Raw genomic sequence first — 15,591 nt, forward strand, 5'->3', positions numbered from 1 at the left:
CTACCTGGGGCTTCTACCCCCAGGAATAACATTCCAGTAAGTCATTTTGTGGCAACAGAATCCAGTCATCAGTCCTGGGGGCAATCCCATAATGTTTCTTTCCTCAAACTTGGTGTTGATGACTATATTTCCTGGCTGTTGCTCTTAAAGGCTTAGCATGCCCTACTTTTTCAGGGTGAATAGAAAAGTCATAGCTGTGCTTGTTTGACATTTACATAAATACTCGCTGAAATCTCTGGCAGCAGGAACCAGCAAATTTTGAATGCCAGGCAGTCCCAGCCCAAGTGAGGCAGAACCTCCTTCCTTCCCTGTGTGGATAAAAAGCTTGGGACCTGTTGGAGTCAGTCAGAGCACCTCAGTCCAGAGGAAGCCATAGTCCATAATAACAGATTACAGGTACAGCTTGAAGTCGTGAAGCCTGTTGACCTTTGATCTTCTCTAGGTCCCTGGTGTCTCCTTTTCAGTAAAAGAACTAGGAGTCCTAGACAGCTTTCCAGAGCTCTTTGATGCCTTAACTTTGGATCCCAGGACAAGAGCATCTCTTGGACAAAGGTAACTTCAGCTCAGATGCCATTTGTGGGGGGTCTTCTTTCACTGCTCTATTACTAGCCTTGGGGAGCCTTGGGGGGCCCTTGGTGGAAGGCACAGGATATTGGAGGAGTTAGGGCTTCTTTCAAGAGTGCAGGTAGTTATTTGTTTACTCCCTGTCCAGTGATAACTGTTGAATCAGGCCGTGAGGATCCTGAAGCAGGGAGGGATGTGAACAACTGGCTCTAACTATGGGAAGTTTGTGGCCTTCATGGGGAGCTGTCCTAATTCCCTAATCAGAAGCTCAGGGACATATGCCCCTGACAGTCAAAACACCTAATGGAGCTTGTAAATGTCCATGTACAAGCTCCTAGTGATGCCTCTTTGGATAAAGAATGGGGGAAGATGAGGGTCAGAGAGGCAGGTCTGCTGCCACTTTAGTCATGTTGAAGCTTGAAGTCAGAATGAGTGGTGACTCACCAGCAGTGTGGGAAGCTAGAATGAAGATAGATGCGCAGTCTCCTCTCCATTCCTTCTTTTAAATCCAGAGACTTGTTGCACCAAACAGTGGCTAAGGGAATGTTCTGGAGCCTCCTAACAATCACAGATCACAGGAGGGCATCAGAATCTGGAGAACCAGGACTACCCAGTCACACCAGAGATAGGAATTTCTATTTGGGGTTTTCTGGCCTTGTAAAACCCCCCTCCTTAGTCTCAAATATGCATCTGGGACAGGATCTTGGGGCAGCTTTCTAAAAAAAATTGATACAAAATTCCAGGGTATAGGTGGGTGAGAAGTGGGTGACATGTTTTCCTTCTTTCTTTCCCCAACAAGACCAGCTGCTGACAACCTCCTCTTCATCATCTGATCTACCTTGTTCCCTTTAAGGAAGCTCTGAAGCTATCATGGCCACCCCACAAAGTGAGTGGTGAATTTCAAACCAGTTTGAAAATATCTCCATTCTGCTTCACCATAGACAATAGAGTACAAAGGCCCCCATCATTTACTCAGCTTACAGATGCGTTTATTTTTTGCTAAAATACTGAGATCGGAAAGTCTGCATTTGAAAAATCTCAGAACCATTTAGCTCTTTTCTTATTATGTCCTGAAGTTTATAATAACCTCATACGTGTTTCATGCTTTTCTGTCTTCTGGCAGGTGTAGAATTTCCCAGAATCTTTGGTGTTTATGATTCTCTACAAATGGTGTGGGTCCTGAAAGAAAATTCATTAATAGCAACTCCTTTTAGCAGAAATGTCAAACCTGGTGAGTGACAATCAAAGCCACTGTTGCCTCTAAACGGGACACCACCTCCACTGGGGATGGGGCCGAACTTACATGAACTGGCCAGGGCCTCTCTTACTTCTGGGTGGCAACCCAATGCTCACAGAAAGGATAAGAATGTTCCCTTCCAGAGAGGAAACCCTGCATCTAGAAGTGAGGGTGCAAGGGATTGGCAGTTCTTCTTACCAAGAGAAAATGTCTTCAGATAATAAGGGGTTGTCCACTTAGACAGCAGTTGACCTCCTTGGAGTTTCTCTCCTTTAAATTTTAACTATCACTACCTATGTCTCCAGAATCAAACTTGATTATCTTTTTCACCACCAAAACAACACATGTTTCTAATTCAGTATCCTCTCTTCTAACAATGGAGGATATTCTCTGCTCCCAGCAAAAGTCAATCTATCTCAGCTTCTTTTTCTCTTGCTAGGACTTCAGTGTTTGATTTAATTCTTCTCTTCCCTCCATATTCCACCTTCGTCTGCCTACTGGACCCTTTCTACACTGACAGACATGCTCTAATATAATATTTCTAAGTTAATACTAAACACTTTCTCTTGATTCCCACATTCCATTCCTACTACCACTGGAATAGGAAGCCCCCACCCCCCACCTACCAATTACCATACCGTTCTATGTACCAGTCGCAGCCAAACTTCATAGAAGAACTGGCTATACAACTTATTTCTACTTCATCTCCTGCTCATGCTTTCATAAACCAACCTGACTTCTGAACTGTTCTCTCAAGCTCTTCTTCCCAAGGTCTCCAAATACACTCCTCTGTCCTCACATTATTTGGTTCCTCAGCTACAGTCAACATAATTGATAACTCTTTCTTTCCTGAACCACCCCCCATCTTCTCCTTCTGTAGAAACATCCTCTTGTGGTTCACTGGCTTCTCTTTGGCATTCTCCTTTCTGACTCCACTTTCTCTGTAAAATCTCCAAATGCTGGGGATCCTCAGATCTCAGTCTGCAATCATTATGCAACCCCTCTAAAGGGATTGGCAGCTGGCCTCTTTCATTGATGTATTGTGTCTATCACTCTGGCATTTATGCTTCCAACCTAGAAGTCCCCTCTAAACAATCTATCCACATCCTCTCAGTGTCCCCTCAGACATCTCTAACTTCATCTATTCCAAGCAGAACTATGGATCTGTCTTCTCAAAACTGCTGATGAGCCTAGTCTTCCTCATTTCTATGAATGGTACTACTATCACATATTTCCTCGAGCGAGAAGTGCAGGAGGTACCCTTGCTTCAATCTCTATTCAATCCACCTGCAAAGACTGATGAATCTGTGTGCAAAATATGCCTTATTTCTAAGATAATATCATTTCTTACCTGGGCCACTGCTATTGCCTCACTGTGCTTCCTCCCTCTTCATTTGTGTAGCTTCGTCCATTCTCTACAAAGCATTAAGAGTGACCTTTTGAACTATGTTTTTTTTATATAAATTTATTTTTTATTGGTGTTCAATTTGCCAACATATAGAATAACACCCAGTGCTCATCCCATCAAGTGCCCACCTCAGTGCCCGTCACCCAGTCACCCCCACACCCCGCCCACCTCCCCTTCCACCACCCCTAGTTCATTTCCCAGAGTTAGGAGTCTTTCATGTTCTCTCTCCCTTTCTGATACTTCCCACTCATTTTTTTCTCCTTTCCCCTTTATTCCCTTTCTTATTTTTTATATTCCCTAAATGAATGAGATCATATAATGTTTTTCCTTCTCCGATTGACTTATTTCACTCAGCATAATACCCTCCAGTTCCATCCACGTCGAAACAAATGGTGGGTATTTGTCGTTTCTAATGGCTGAGTAATAATCCATTGTATACATAAACCACATCTTCTTTATCCATTCATCTTTTGATGGACACCGAGGCTCCTTCCACAGTTTGGCTATTGTGGACATTGCTGCTATAAACATCGGGGTGCAGGTGTCCTGCCTTTTCACTGCATCTGTATCTTTGGGGTAAATCCCCAGCAGTGCAATTGCTGGGTCGTAGGGCAGATCTATTTTTAATTCTTTGAGGAACCTCCACACAGTTTTCCAGAGTGGCTGCACCAGTTCACATTCCTACCAACAGTGCAAGAGGGTTCCCCTTTCCCCACATCCTCTCCAACATTTGTGGTTTCCTGCTTTGCTAATTTTCCCCATTCTCATTGGTGTGAGGTGGTATCTCATTGTAGTTTTGAGTTGTATTTCCCTGATGGCAACTGATGCAGAGCATTTCCTCATGTGCGTGTTGGCCATGTCTATGTCTTCCTCTGTGAGATTTCTGCCTTTTGAACTATGTTAATTGACAGTATCATTCCCATATGTTTGTGTTTTGGAGGTGGGAAGTGGGGGCTAGTGGGGAGATCTCAGGGGCACCAGTCTTCTTTCAAAGCCACATAAGGTCCTTTATCCATTCTTCCCCTGTGACACTCTCCTTTCAGATCCCCTCTAGCACCTTATTTCCATATCTTCATTTACTAGCATCCTCTTAACTTTGGGATCTTGGTTTGAACTTCACCTCTGCAGAGAGGTCTTTCTTGATTTCTCTATCTAAATCGACTCTCCTGCTGTCCCAGACTTTGGACACTTGCCCCAAAGTAGGCATTGCAATTTATTGTGATTCTGGTCATTTCTCTGCTTACATCTTTTGGTTTCATTTTCCATGGGTGCAATGACAATGTCTCTCATATCCTCAGCTAAATCTCTGATGCTCACATGCAGCCTTGTCCTGAGTGGGCATTCAATAAAGAGAGTTGACTGGAGAATTCTTGGCCCCCTACCCAGAAGGATAGATGCAGAACACCCAGGCTAAATTTGTTGGGAATTAAATTCAGCTGATAGTGACAGGAAACCCATATAACTGGGACTTAACTAAGAAATTTATTGCTTTCTCATGAAAAAGAAGCCTGACCAGGTAGGTTGAGGCCAGTGTGGTGGTTCCATGATACTCTCATTGTCCAAGGATTCTAGCTTTCTGCTTCACCAAGCTCAAGTTCTCCTCAACCATCATCCAAGTATTTGAGGCTGGCAGGAAGAGGACCTGGGGGATAAGAAAGGAGCTTTTCCCAGCTGAGTCAACTCCTTTTAAAGTACATTCTTAGAAATCCCGCACAACACTTCCACATTTATCTAATGGGTTACAACTTCAGCATGTGATCAAATTTAGCTGCAAATGTGGTGGGGAATTTTATTTTTATTTTTGGGATGCAATATGCCTTGGTAACAACTAGGGGTCTGATATATTAAGTAAGAAAAATGAAAATGGGCTTCAGATAATAATGAATGAAGGGTCTCAGCTACATGGCAAATGGGAGGAGCCTTTTGGGGGAGTCCTGACTGCTCAGCATCCCCCCTAGGCTGGGAGGAGTAATGTCAGGCCAGAAGGACTGGCCTTTCTGCTTCTTGGAGCATGCTGTTTCCATTTTTCCTTGTGTTTCCAGTCCATCTTGATTTAACAACATGTACAGACAAAGAATTCCATGATGCAGGAAAAGGCAATCCAGTTTACTTGGGAATCAAGGGCCACCATCTCTGTCTCTTCTGTGCAGAAATTCAGGGCCAGCCTTCTCTGCAGCTTAAGGTGAGTGGTTGTACAGCTAATGAGAGAAGCATTGGGAGATGATGCCCTTTTTATTTAATTTAACATATCACTGAATAAAAATAACATTTTTTTCAATCCTGTGTTGTTCAGTCTAAGGAAAGAAATGTGACTTGGCTGACACCCTAGTCAACAAGCGCTACTTTTGGCATGGGTGTTACACTCATTTGAATGTGAGAGCATTCTCCAAAACCAGAGAATACACCCACGAGAATGTTTTGAAAAGGCCAAGGAATGGTGGCTTCTCCATCCTCAATTTTCTTTGACTGCTTCCCAGAAATTCCTCCAAGATGCTGGGCTGCTTCCACATAAGCAAAGGCCACTATGTGGCATAGGAGACAAGGAAGAGATTTTTAGTCTGGATTTTGTGGATTGTTTGCCTATGGTCTCTATACTGAAGGTAGCATTTGTAGTTATGAAGTGAATCCTTCTGGTTATGATGAAAGCTGTAAGATGTCAGCCTACTTGGAGGCTGGGAATCTTGTGAGATGCCTACACCAGCAGATGAGTGCCCACCAGGAGCACCCATAAAAGAGACTTAAGCCTGCCTCTATTCTCAGGGAAGGTAGTGCTGTCTCATAGAATCAGAAGCACTTGGTGTCATGGGATCCTGGAGTGGAGTCAAGCTATTGGGAACCAGCAGGTTGCCTGTTTTGACACCTGTGTTCTTTCATCTGCTTGTGTCCTTGGCATTCTTCCCTCCCTTCAGGGAAGGCAGGTACTCTCAGAGCTGTGTTAGTTTAGACCTTTCCTCTCAGTAATTCTCTCTAATAAGCCTTTTTTCCTAATCCTAGGAGAAAAAGATCATGGATATGTACCGGGAGAAGAAAGCACAGAAGCCGTTTCTCTTTTTCCATAGTAGGGAGGGTTCCACCTCTGTCTTTCAATCTGTCTCCTATCCTGACTGGTTCATAGGCACTTCCAAAATGGAAGGACATCCTGTCATTCTCACGAAGGAGAGGGGCAAAAATCACAACACTAACTTCTATTTAGAGCCTGAGGACTTACCTCATCCTGAGATGTGAGTGGCTGATTCCAGGACAGAGGATCAAGTAGTCCAAGAATCTTCCATTCAGAAATACAATGGGTCATCTTGAGAGACCAACATGCACTGATACCCATACATATCCATCTCATTCTCATCTTCCCAAACCACCTCATCCTTTAGACATCATTTCTGCACCATGTCTTCCCACCTAAACGTCATCCCAATATGAAATCTGAGTCACTTTTTATTCTTTCCTGATCTTGTCCCACCATCCACCAACTGCCACATCCAGTTAAGTCAACATCCAAAATGCTTCCTGTACACCCCTCTCTTCCTTTTGAGAACCTATGGCCTAGAGATGTGAATTCCAAATATTTTTGTTCATACAACCCTATCAAAAAGAGTACTATTTGTTAATTTTCTGCATGTTTATAATAAATATCATGATATGTATTCCCAAATGAATCTAAAGTTTTTATTTACTTAAGTAATCTCTACACACCTCATGGGGCTCAAACTTGTGACCCTGAGATCAAGAGTCACATGCTCTTCCAACTAAACCAGATGGGTGCCCCACCAAAGATGAATCTAAAGGATAAGATACATATGAAATGAAAGTTTTACATGTCTTTATCATAATGGATTCATAATATCATTAGCTAATAATTTGACACATAATATATACTTTGGTTAAGATTAATTAATTCACTATATTGAATTTAAATCAATCCATATTTTAAGGAATCACTTGTATTAGTTTAAGGCTTTTTCAGGTGACTTCTCAGAACTTATTCTATTTACTTATACACTGTTTTTAAAATGTTTTTTAAAAAACATTTTATTGTTTTTACTTATAAATTAGCTCAAAGTAGAAGAGCTATTTGTGATATTTTCCTGTTATTATTCATGTTTTCTAGAATTTTAGTCAAATCCTTAATTAACAGTTTCTTTATTAGGATGCTTTTAGGCCAGTTTGGTGAGGATTACTTTAGTTAAAGCCTGTAATAAAATCTAAAATTCACACAGCCAATCGCATGGAACTGCAATTTACCATAATATCTTGCTCATGAATGTGAACATGATGGGCATAGGGAATCTTGTTCTTTGCACATGACAAGCAGTGGTATTAGGTTTTGCAATGGATACTCATTGCTAACTAATTTCAAATTTCTTAGCCAGGCATAATCTGTTCCAAAATCTATCCTTGTGACGTTACCTTCTGGTGCCTCACTGGCCATGGTTCTGAGATAATCCTTGAATCCTCCCTTACATCTGGTTGTCCTGTTTCTTAGTCTAGTCATTGCTGTGTGACTGGCTCTGAGAAGGTATAACCTGAGAGCATGTCATCTCAGCTGTACCAAGCATTTCTCTGCTTGGGATTCCCAGGATACCTTGGGAAAAGACACTTGCAGGAACTTGCTTAGCATTCACACATGTGCACACCTGGAAGTGAGATGGAGCTGCCTATGAAGAACCTTTGACTAATGCCAGGGGAGGGGAGTGGGGGTGGAAACATGCTACTCTCTTGGATCCCTCAGGTGGACAATTCTGAGACACATTCTACCTACACAGTTCCCCAGAGAGTCCCAGTAGGATGGAGTTATAGTCACCCATGGCAGTGCAGAGCTCAAGAACACACCCTTGCGCTGGCTTACCTCATTTCCCTGCTTTGGTTTCTCCAGGTTCCACTCTGTTCCCTGGATTAACTTCTCACCATCTGAATGCAAACCCTTATCTCAGGTTCTGCTTTCTGGTGTAAACTCAGGCTAAGACAGATTCAGTCAAAGCAAGTTTCTTTTCTCTGCTAGCTACACCCAACATGTTGGATTTCTTCTCTCTGTGCCTCTGTGCATGCTTTTGCAAACATCTCAAACACTTATCACTGTGTATCTCACCTGCCTATGTCTTCTTAATATCTTACATCTGTCTGAAGTGTTTAGAGGCTGCTCCTCATTCTCCCAACTAAATCCAATATCTTATCTTCTTTGAAGTCTGTAGCACTTTGCCTTATCATGTGACAGACATTCTTTTGTTAGACTTGTGCTGGAGTTCTTTCCTCCTTGTCTTGGCCTCTTTGCTCCTTTCTCCTCAACCAAATTCTAAGTACATAGTGGGCAGAGATTGTGACTTTGATATCTCTAGACTCCTTAGGTGCCAAATCTTGCATCCTATATAATAATTGCTCAAAATACATTGTTGAAACAAATGAATTCTCATTACATGTATTAGCATCTCCCAATGATACTGAAGTATGTCACAGTGGGGTTTGCTTTATTGTGGCAGAGGCAGTCCTAACTGGAAGAAGGATGCAAGGAATGTCAAAGCTCCTTGAAGAAGGTGAGGAAGGAAAGCACAGAAAAGCTGGCTAGGAACTTTCCTGTCTCAACTCTTCTTCCTCCCTATATGCCAAGCCGACCTTAGGGGACTGTGATGATATTAGGCTATCCTCTCAGGATGACTGGAAAAACAACCCAGAGCTTTCCAAAGGGCCTCCAGGCAATGTCCACTGACTTCATGGCATCTCTCTCTTGGATTTTGTCCAAACCTTCTCCAACATACATTCATGCATACTCATAAACTATTTAGGAGCACAGGGAAAGGATAACAGGGGGTCCAGTGTTTCCAATGTCAATTTTTTTCTCTGACAAGGTCAGGACTAAGCACTAGATGACTGCAAGTCTGGCTATGAGAGACTTGTGGCGGCAATGAAATGGACACATAGTAAGCAGGTTTTATGAGAAGGGCTACAAAGAATGTCAGTTCTATAAATAGCTGACCATGTAGAAATAATAGTAGACATCGATAAAAAACACAACATAATTCTAGGCTGTGATTATAAATATTAACTTCTCAGAAATCCCAAGAGCACTGGAGATGAGCAGGAGGTAGATGACCAGCCTACTTTACACTGTACCACCTATTCCTTCTGACAGAGGAGGCGAGGAAGTGGTGGTGGTGAAGGAGGAAGATGAGGAGGGGCAGGAGAAACCATAGAAGGACTCAAGAGGCAGTTTCTGATATTTTATTGGCTCTCCGAGTTTGAGGGAGGTTTTAGTCCATTTAGTCCTACTATAACAAAATTCTGTAGACTGGCAGGCTTAATAAGAATAAACATTGTGTCTTGCTGCTCTGGAGGCTGGAAGTCTGATATAAGGGTACTAGCATGGTCAGGTGAGGGCCCTCAGTGTGTTGCAGACTTCTTGTTTCCTCACGTGGTGGAAGGGGCTAAAGGTCTCCTAGGCTTCTTTCACATGGTTATCAATCTCATTCATGAGGGCCCTACCCTCAGGATCTAATCACCTCCCTAATCTGATTACACTGGGCATGAGGATTTCACCATATGAATTTTGAAGGAATCAGACATGCCCATTCCCACACCCCATATTCTCCATCACACTTACTCAAGAGAGAAACCTAGGAGCCACCCTTGATTCTTAATTTCCTTGGAGCCCTAGCTCTAATCCATGAAGTCTATCTCTAAAGAGATCTACCCTCAAAAGATTTCTAATCCACCCATTTCTCTTCAGCTTCTCTGCCACTCACCACTCCAAATGAGGCAGCCACTATAACTCACTGGTGCTGTAAATCAGACTCCTGACTGGTGTGTTCCATCCTCTTTTCCCTGTATTCATTCAATCTGGCCTCTGTGAGCCAGTCAGGGTTATTTCCATAAATGGAAATCTAAACTATATCTTTTCAATGTTCATTCCTTCAGTGCTTCCATTTGCACTTAGAAGGAAATGCAAATTCCCTTCCATAGTTTTCAGGGTTGCCTGAATGGCCTAATCCCTGCCTCCAACTCCTTTTCCAGGTAATTCTTTCTCCCTGTCACTATTCTCAGTCATGCTCATCTTTCAGTTCCTTGAACATGCCAAGTTCTTTACAGCCTCAGGGCCTTTGCATATGCTGTGCTCAGGTACATCCCTATACTTATCAGTTTACTCTCATTCTCTGCTTTTCTGGCTTCTTCAACCTACCTTTTCATATGTCACCTCCTCAAAGAAGCCTTCCTTGAGCACCATGTTCAAAGTAAGCCCCTCTTCTACCTCCTAAATTTTCTATCTCTCATTTTTTACTGTTTCTATCATACAATTTGTAATGACTTTATTTATCTGTCTTTATCTCTACCCCCCTCCTTACACTATAAAGTCTTTGGTTGCAGGGAAGTGGTATTTGTCTAGATTACCACTATATCCCTAGTCCTTACATGGTGTCTGTGTTTAATAAATATATAACTTGTTAATAAATTAATAAGTGAATAAATGATTGAGGAACTGACTTCTTCCCCAGGCAGCTTGCTCTCCTTAGTGAGAATGGCCTCATTCAGAATAAAACCTACCTTCCTGCTCCTAAGCCTCAATGTCGTGGAGAAGGTATCTCCCAAGTCCACAGAGTAAGGACATAGCTTTGTGAAGATTGCTTTCATTGCCCTCTTTAACCTCTCTTTCTCCTCTGACATAAACCACCAAAGACGGAGAACAGTTCTTCTCCACTTCTGATGTCTCCTTCCATTACACAGCTGCCTTTCTGTCGCTCCCTCCTTTCCTCTACCCAAGTGGAAGAAAGCTCGAACATCCCAGTACACACTATCTTGGTGTAACTGCTGGTATGACCTTCTTTCCCTTTTAGAAGTGTCATTTTATATGATAAATTATGTGGTCACCCTACCTATTAGAAACAGAGAGGGGCGCCTGGGTGGCTCAGTCAGTTGAGTGTCCAGCTAACTCTTGATCTTGGCTCAGGGCTTGATCTCATGACTGTGAGCTCAAGCCCCACATTGGACTCTGTGCTGGGCATGCAGCCTACTGAAAAAGAAAGAAAGAAAGAAAGAAAAAGAAAGAAAGAAAGAAAGAAAGAAAGAAAGAAAGAAAGAAAGAAAGAAAGAAAGAAAGAAAGAAACAGCAGGGATAGTGTGCTCAGTTGCTATTTGCCTACTTTCCATTGGGAGCCAATTGCATTGAAGAAAGCATCTTTATAGACATGAAATGGTAAACATTTTGTGGAACTGTCCTGAGTCAGGTGCCTGGATCCTGTTCTGTCTGAACATGGGAGCTCACTGGGGTCAGGAAGAGCACGTCCTAGGGCTCAGTGAAGGTGTTCTCATGAGGAGCATCTCCACCTGACAGTTCCACAGCTTCTCAGAGCCCAGGGAACGTCACCACTATGAGCATCCTGGACCCTAAAATGGACTCAGAATCCCTGTTAGAAATCCAGAAGAGAGAAGAATTTTCTCTAAGGCTGAGGCTCTGGCTTACAGCCTTTCCCAATAACCTCTTCCCAATTCCCAGTGCCTAGAAAGTGTTGACTTTTCTAGAGATATATGAAAACAGAAGACTCTTCTAGTATTTCCTATACCAGCAGATCTGGAAGGGCGTATGGGGTAATATTCTTCAGAAGCAGTTGGTGGAAACTCCCACTCCAACTCAGAACTTTGAGATACATAGGAGGATAGAAGAAAATCCCAGAGGCTCTCATGATGCATGTAAAGAAAACTGGGGTTGGAAGAAGGCTGGGAACCATGGGATTTTTCTCCAAGGGAGTAACGGGTCAAGTGACGAGATGCTCCACCCTGAAAAGAGTTTGATCCTGGGAGCTATTCGGTCTCTCCAAGGGTGCTTAACAGTGGGTAGAGGCAGAGTGATGCTGACAGTCATACCCTCCCCAACAGCCACACACACACCACCTACTGAAATCTGATGAAACCAAACTACACATTCAGAAGTGTGGGAACATCTTCCTTGCAGACCCAAAGCTAGTGTCCTGAGAGGGGCTCTTGCCCTTCCTATTCTTGTTCTTTGCTTGCAACATTTTGGCACAAAGTCTGGTAAAAAAAAAAAAAAAAAAAAGGAACAGCTTCCAAAATCAAAGCATCATCTCTTCTTCCCCCCACCATTCTGAGAAAAATGATAAGAAAGTTATGGTTGTTGGATGGATGATGTTATGGGTGTTGTTAGGGGGCCTGATACCGAGTGGGAAAGTGGAGTGAATACTGCAAAATCTAAAGTGATTGCACTAAAGGAAAAGAAAAACATGAAATATTTTGATGTTTATATCTAGATGATTAGATGGTCCCTTATAAGTGGTTTAGAAAAGGAAATAGACTAGGAAGAGAAAGACCCCGGAGTCACAGAATAAGGGCTCAGCCCAGAAGAGGGGATTCCTACAAATAGAGAATCCATTTCCTGAATGGATCTGAAGATTGGGCTAAGAGAAAGAAGACGGTGTGCACAGGACTCTGTTGTTTTCAGTTATGCATTTAAAATTTTCTATCTGGCTTTTAAAAACAGTCTGTATGTATTACTATAATAAAAATTAAAATGAGTAAAAGCGGTATGATTCTCTGCCCTTCTTTTACTCATCTGGAAATGTCTTTCTTTTTTCATTGCGATAAAGACTGAGTCCATTTTAAGGAGATAAATATGGGAAGTCCGGAGGGTTTATCCAAAATCACAAAACATGGCATCTTTCCTCTTTTTTCTAGAGAGGAAAACCAAACTTCTGATGAATATACTTGAGAACATCACGCTCATTTTTCACATTCATTTTCACCTGGATGTTGGAGTTTGTGCCTCAATCCCTGTACTTCTTGGTGACAAAGTCAGTGATGAACTAGAACTTCTTTCTCCTGACCATTCATAAGACTTCATTTCTGTGGGTGCCCAAATAGCTCAATTCCCGAATAGGTCATTCTCAGGCCTTCAGAGGCCCTGGAGCCATGGAATGAGTAAAGCACTTGATCCTGCCCAGAGTGCCTCATCCTGATTTCTCAAAGCCAGGACTCAGAGATGTTCCTCTCCTGGTTTAGAGTAAGGTGGATGCTGTTGGAGGCCCAGCCTTGATGATTCAATCAGTGGAGGCTGTATCTGCTTAAGACAAAATCTAGGGCTGCACTGCCCTGCCTTCATTCCACCTGTAAGCAATTTGCCCTTCCCTAAGTTTCTCAAGTCTGGTGAATATTATTGAATCACTGTAACTATAGCAAAATAATTGCTAAGATTAAACCTGAATCTATATAGTTGGAGGAGCCCTGGCTCTAGATTCCTCCTTATGACCCTGAGATATGTTTATAAGTGCTTGAGAACCAAGAGGCATCTCCCCCTGTCCTTCCCCATGATAAGTATAGGTGTCTGTATGCATATGTAACCACAGATGGAGGAATGGTCCTCAGATTCCATGAGGCTGTGTAACCACCATATCCAGGTTCTTTCTGTCATGTCCTCTCTGGATATTCCATCATCAATACTCTTTGCTGTTTCAGAGTTCTCTTGAGACTCATTTTGGATTCTCTCAATAGTCCAGAGAATGCAACCATTTGCTCTTTGGATGACCCAGCTCTTGTAGAAGATCCAACTTCTACATGATCCAACTGGACCATAATTTCCATTTATGTACATTCTTCAAATCATTATATGAATGATGGGATTCTTCTATATCCTTGTAGTCGTCTTTTATTTTGTCTAGTTTTTAACACATTTAAGAACTCTTTAGGCAGTTGCCCTTAGTAACCACCAGATACTATGCTTGAGAGGTCAGCTTAGTTAAAGGAACAGATGTTTGGTACTACTAAATTTGCATGGATAATTTTGTGTTTCATAGTCCAGTTTAATTTCTGCATCATAATTAAGGCAGTTCTGCCATGAGAACTTCCTTGGGCATTTCTCTTCTTGAGAGAATGAATAATGAGTTTGGGTGAGCCTTTGATACTGACATTTGAAGTTCAGTGGTGTTGTTCCTCCTCAGATTAAATGACAGCTTAATAGCTACCCCTTCCCCTCCACTACAAAGCCCTAAGTGAGGCTGAGATATCCTCAGAGAACAGATTGTAATGATAGCTTGGGCCAGGAAACAGTTGGGATTTCAGTTTTGCTCTTCCCAAACAGGAAAGATGCTTTTCTTTTTGCTACAAGATGATAGAGAGAAGGCTTTAGAAAATGGAGTATCCAGACCAGATAATCCCAGCTCCAGTAGGCTTCTCATTGCTAGCTGGGCTCAGGGATCTGCCTAAGAAAGTGAAAGATAAGAGAACCAAATTGGTGAATAACATAGTTTTAACTCAAATGCTACTCATCTCTAAGCTGCCCTTTCCAGTCCTCTGTGCAGAGCAAGTTAATATTCCTTCATTTTCTTTTTTCTTCAACTGTTCTTGGCTTCTGACCAAAAACCGAACTCTGCCCAATCTCCATCTGGGACCAGCAGCAGATGAGAGGGAAGGGGCCCAGAGCTAGAAGACCAGAAGGCTAATGCCCAGGGCTGCCCTTCTTTGAGGCCAGAGCTTGGGGATGGGGTGTAGCTAGGGGGTGGGATGTACCTTGACTCTCACTTTGTACATTTTCCATTTTGGAATTTTGAGTTTCATTGTTGTAAAATTTAAATTCTTCCCAGTTAGTATATACATATTTTTAGAATTGAGTTTTTATTTATTATTACAACGGATCTGCCAAAGCCCAAATATCCTCTGGGAGAATGTCCTCAGTTGGGTGATCTTGAGGCGTGGTGGGGGTGGGCTGGTTTTCTTACTTGAACACAGAGACTCAAGAGGTGACAATACTTTGTGTGAATAAAGTACTTATGGACACTTGCAAAAAACCCAAAACCCAAAACAAAATTATGGTCATTCTGGACTAGACCTTGTTCCGTGGTACTTCTATTTCCTTGCAGATAGAGGAGCTTTCTTACAGGGAAGTCAAATGGTTCTGGGCATGCCCTTTGCTTCCCCCAGAAATCTCTGCTTCATGCGACTTCTCTAGAAGGTCCAATTCCTATAAGAAAGGTAATTTCCTGATAGAAGATATCAAACCTAGCTGTGACCTCTGGTTGCATCACTGTGGTAGTTCAGAGAGAGTGAAATGTATGATAGTGAGTGATATCCTTAAGTCTCAATTCAGTGTGAGGAGGCTGGTTGATGTAGGGGAAAATACAGAGTAGTGAAGATTAAGGCTCAGATGAGAGGCTGTGGGATTGGTTATTTTAGGAAGGCATGATCCCAGAGTGCAGGGATAAGACATAAGTTTCATGACTCCAAGGACATGTGGTAGGAGTTGGAGACAAAGAGACAGGAATGAGGTAAAAGATTGAGCTTCTGAGGGTCCATGGATTCAGGGACAGACTGGAGAAATCCCATCCTCTCGACTGCTCAATCTCCTTCTCTGCTTGTGTTTCAGGTAAGAACTCACCAAGGAGAGTGAGTCAGTGAG

General features: G+C 42.5%; 1 protein-coding gene across 2 annotated transcripts; it reads left to right on the forward strand.

Moving 5' to 3' along the window:
• Positions 1–294: 294 nt before the first annotated feature.
• IL36B (interleukin 36 beta) lies at positions 295–6,848 on the forward strand. Of its 2 annotated transcripts, XM_038560596.1 has the most exons (5): positions 295–552; positions 1,364–1,450; positions 1,688–1,795; positions 5,252–5,391; positions 6,204–6,848. In XM_038560596.1, the coding sequence occupies exons 2-5, from the start codon at positions 1,435–1,437 to the stop codon at positions 6,432–6,434; spliced, it is 495 nt and encodes a 164-aa protein (XP_038416524.1). In that variant the 5' UTR covers positions 295–552; positions 1,364–1,434; the 3' UTR covers positions 6,435–6,848. The 2 variants fall into 2 exon arrangements, with proteins under 2 accessions (XP_038416524.1, XP_038416525.1); XM_038560597.1 differs by lacking the exon at positions 1,364–1,450.
• The last annotated feature ends 8,743 nt before the right edge of the window (positions 6,849–15,591 follow it).

This window comes from Canis lupus, chromosome 17 (assembly GCF_011100685.1).
Source record: "Canis lupus familiaris isolate Mischka breed German Shepherd chromosome 17, alternate assembly UU_Cfam_GSD_1.0, whole genome shotgun sequence".
NCBI classification, from domain to species: Eukaryota; Metazoa; Chordata; class Mammalia; order Carnivora; family Canidae; genus Canis; species Canis lupus.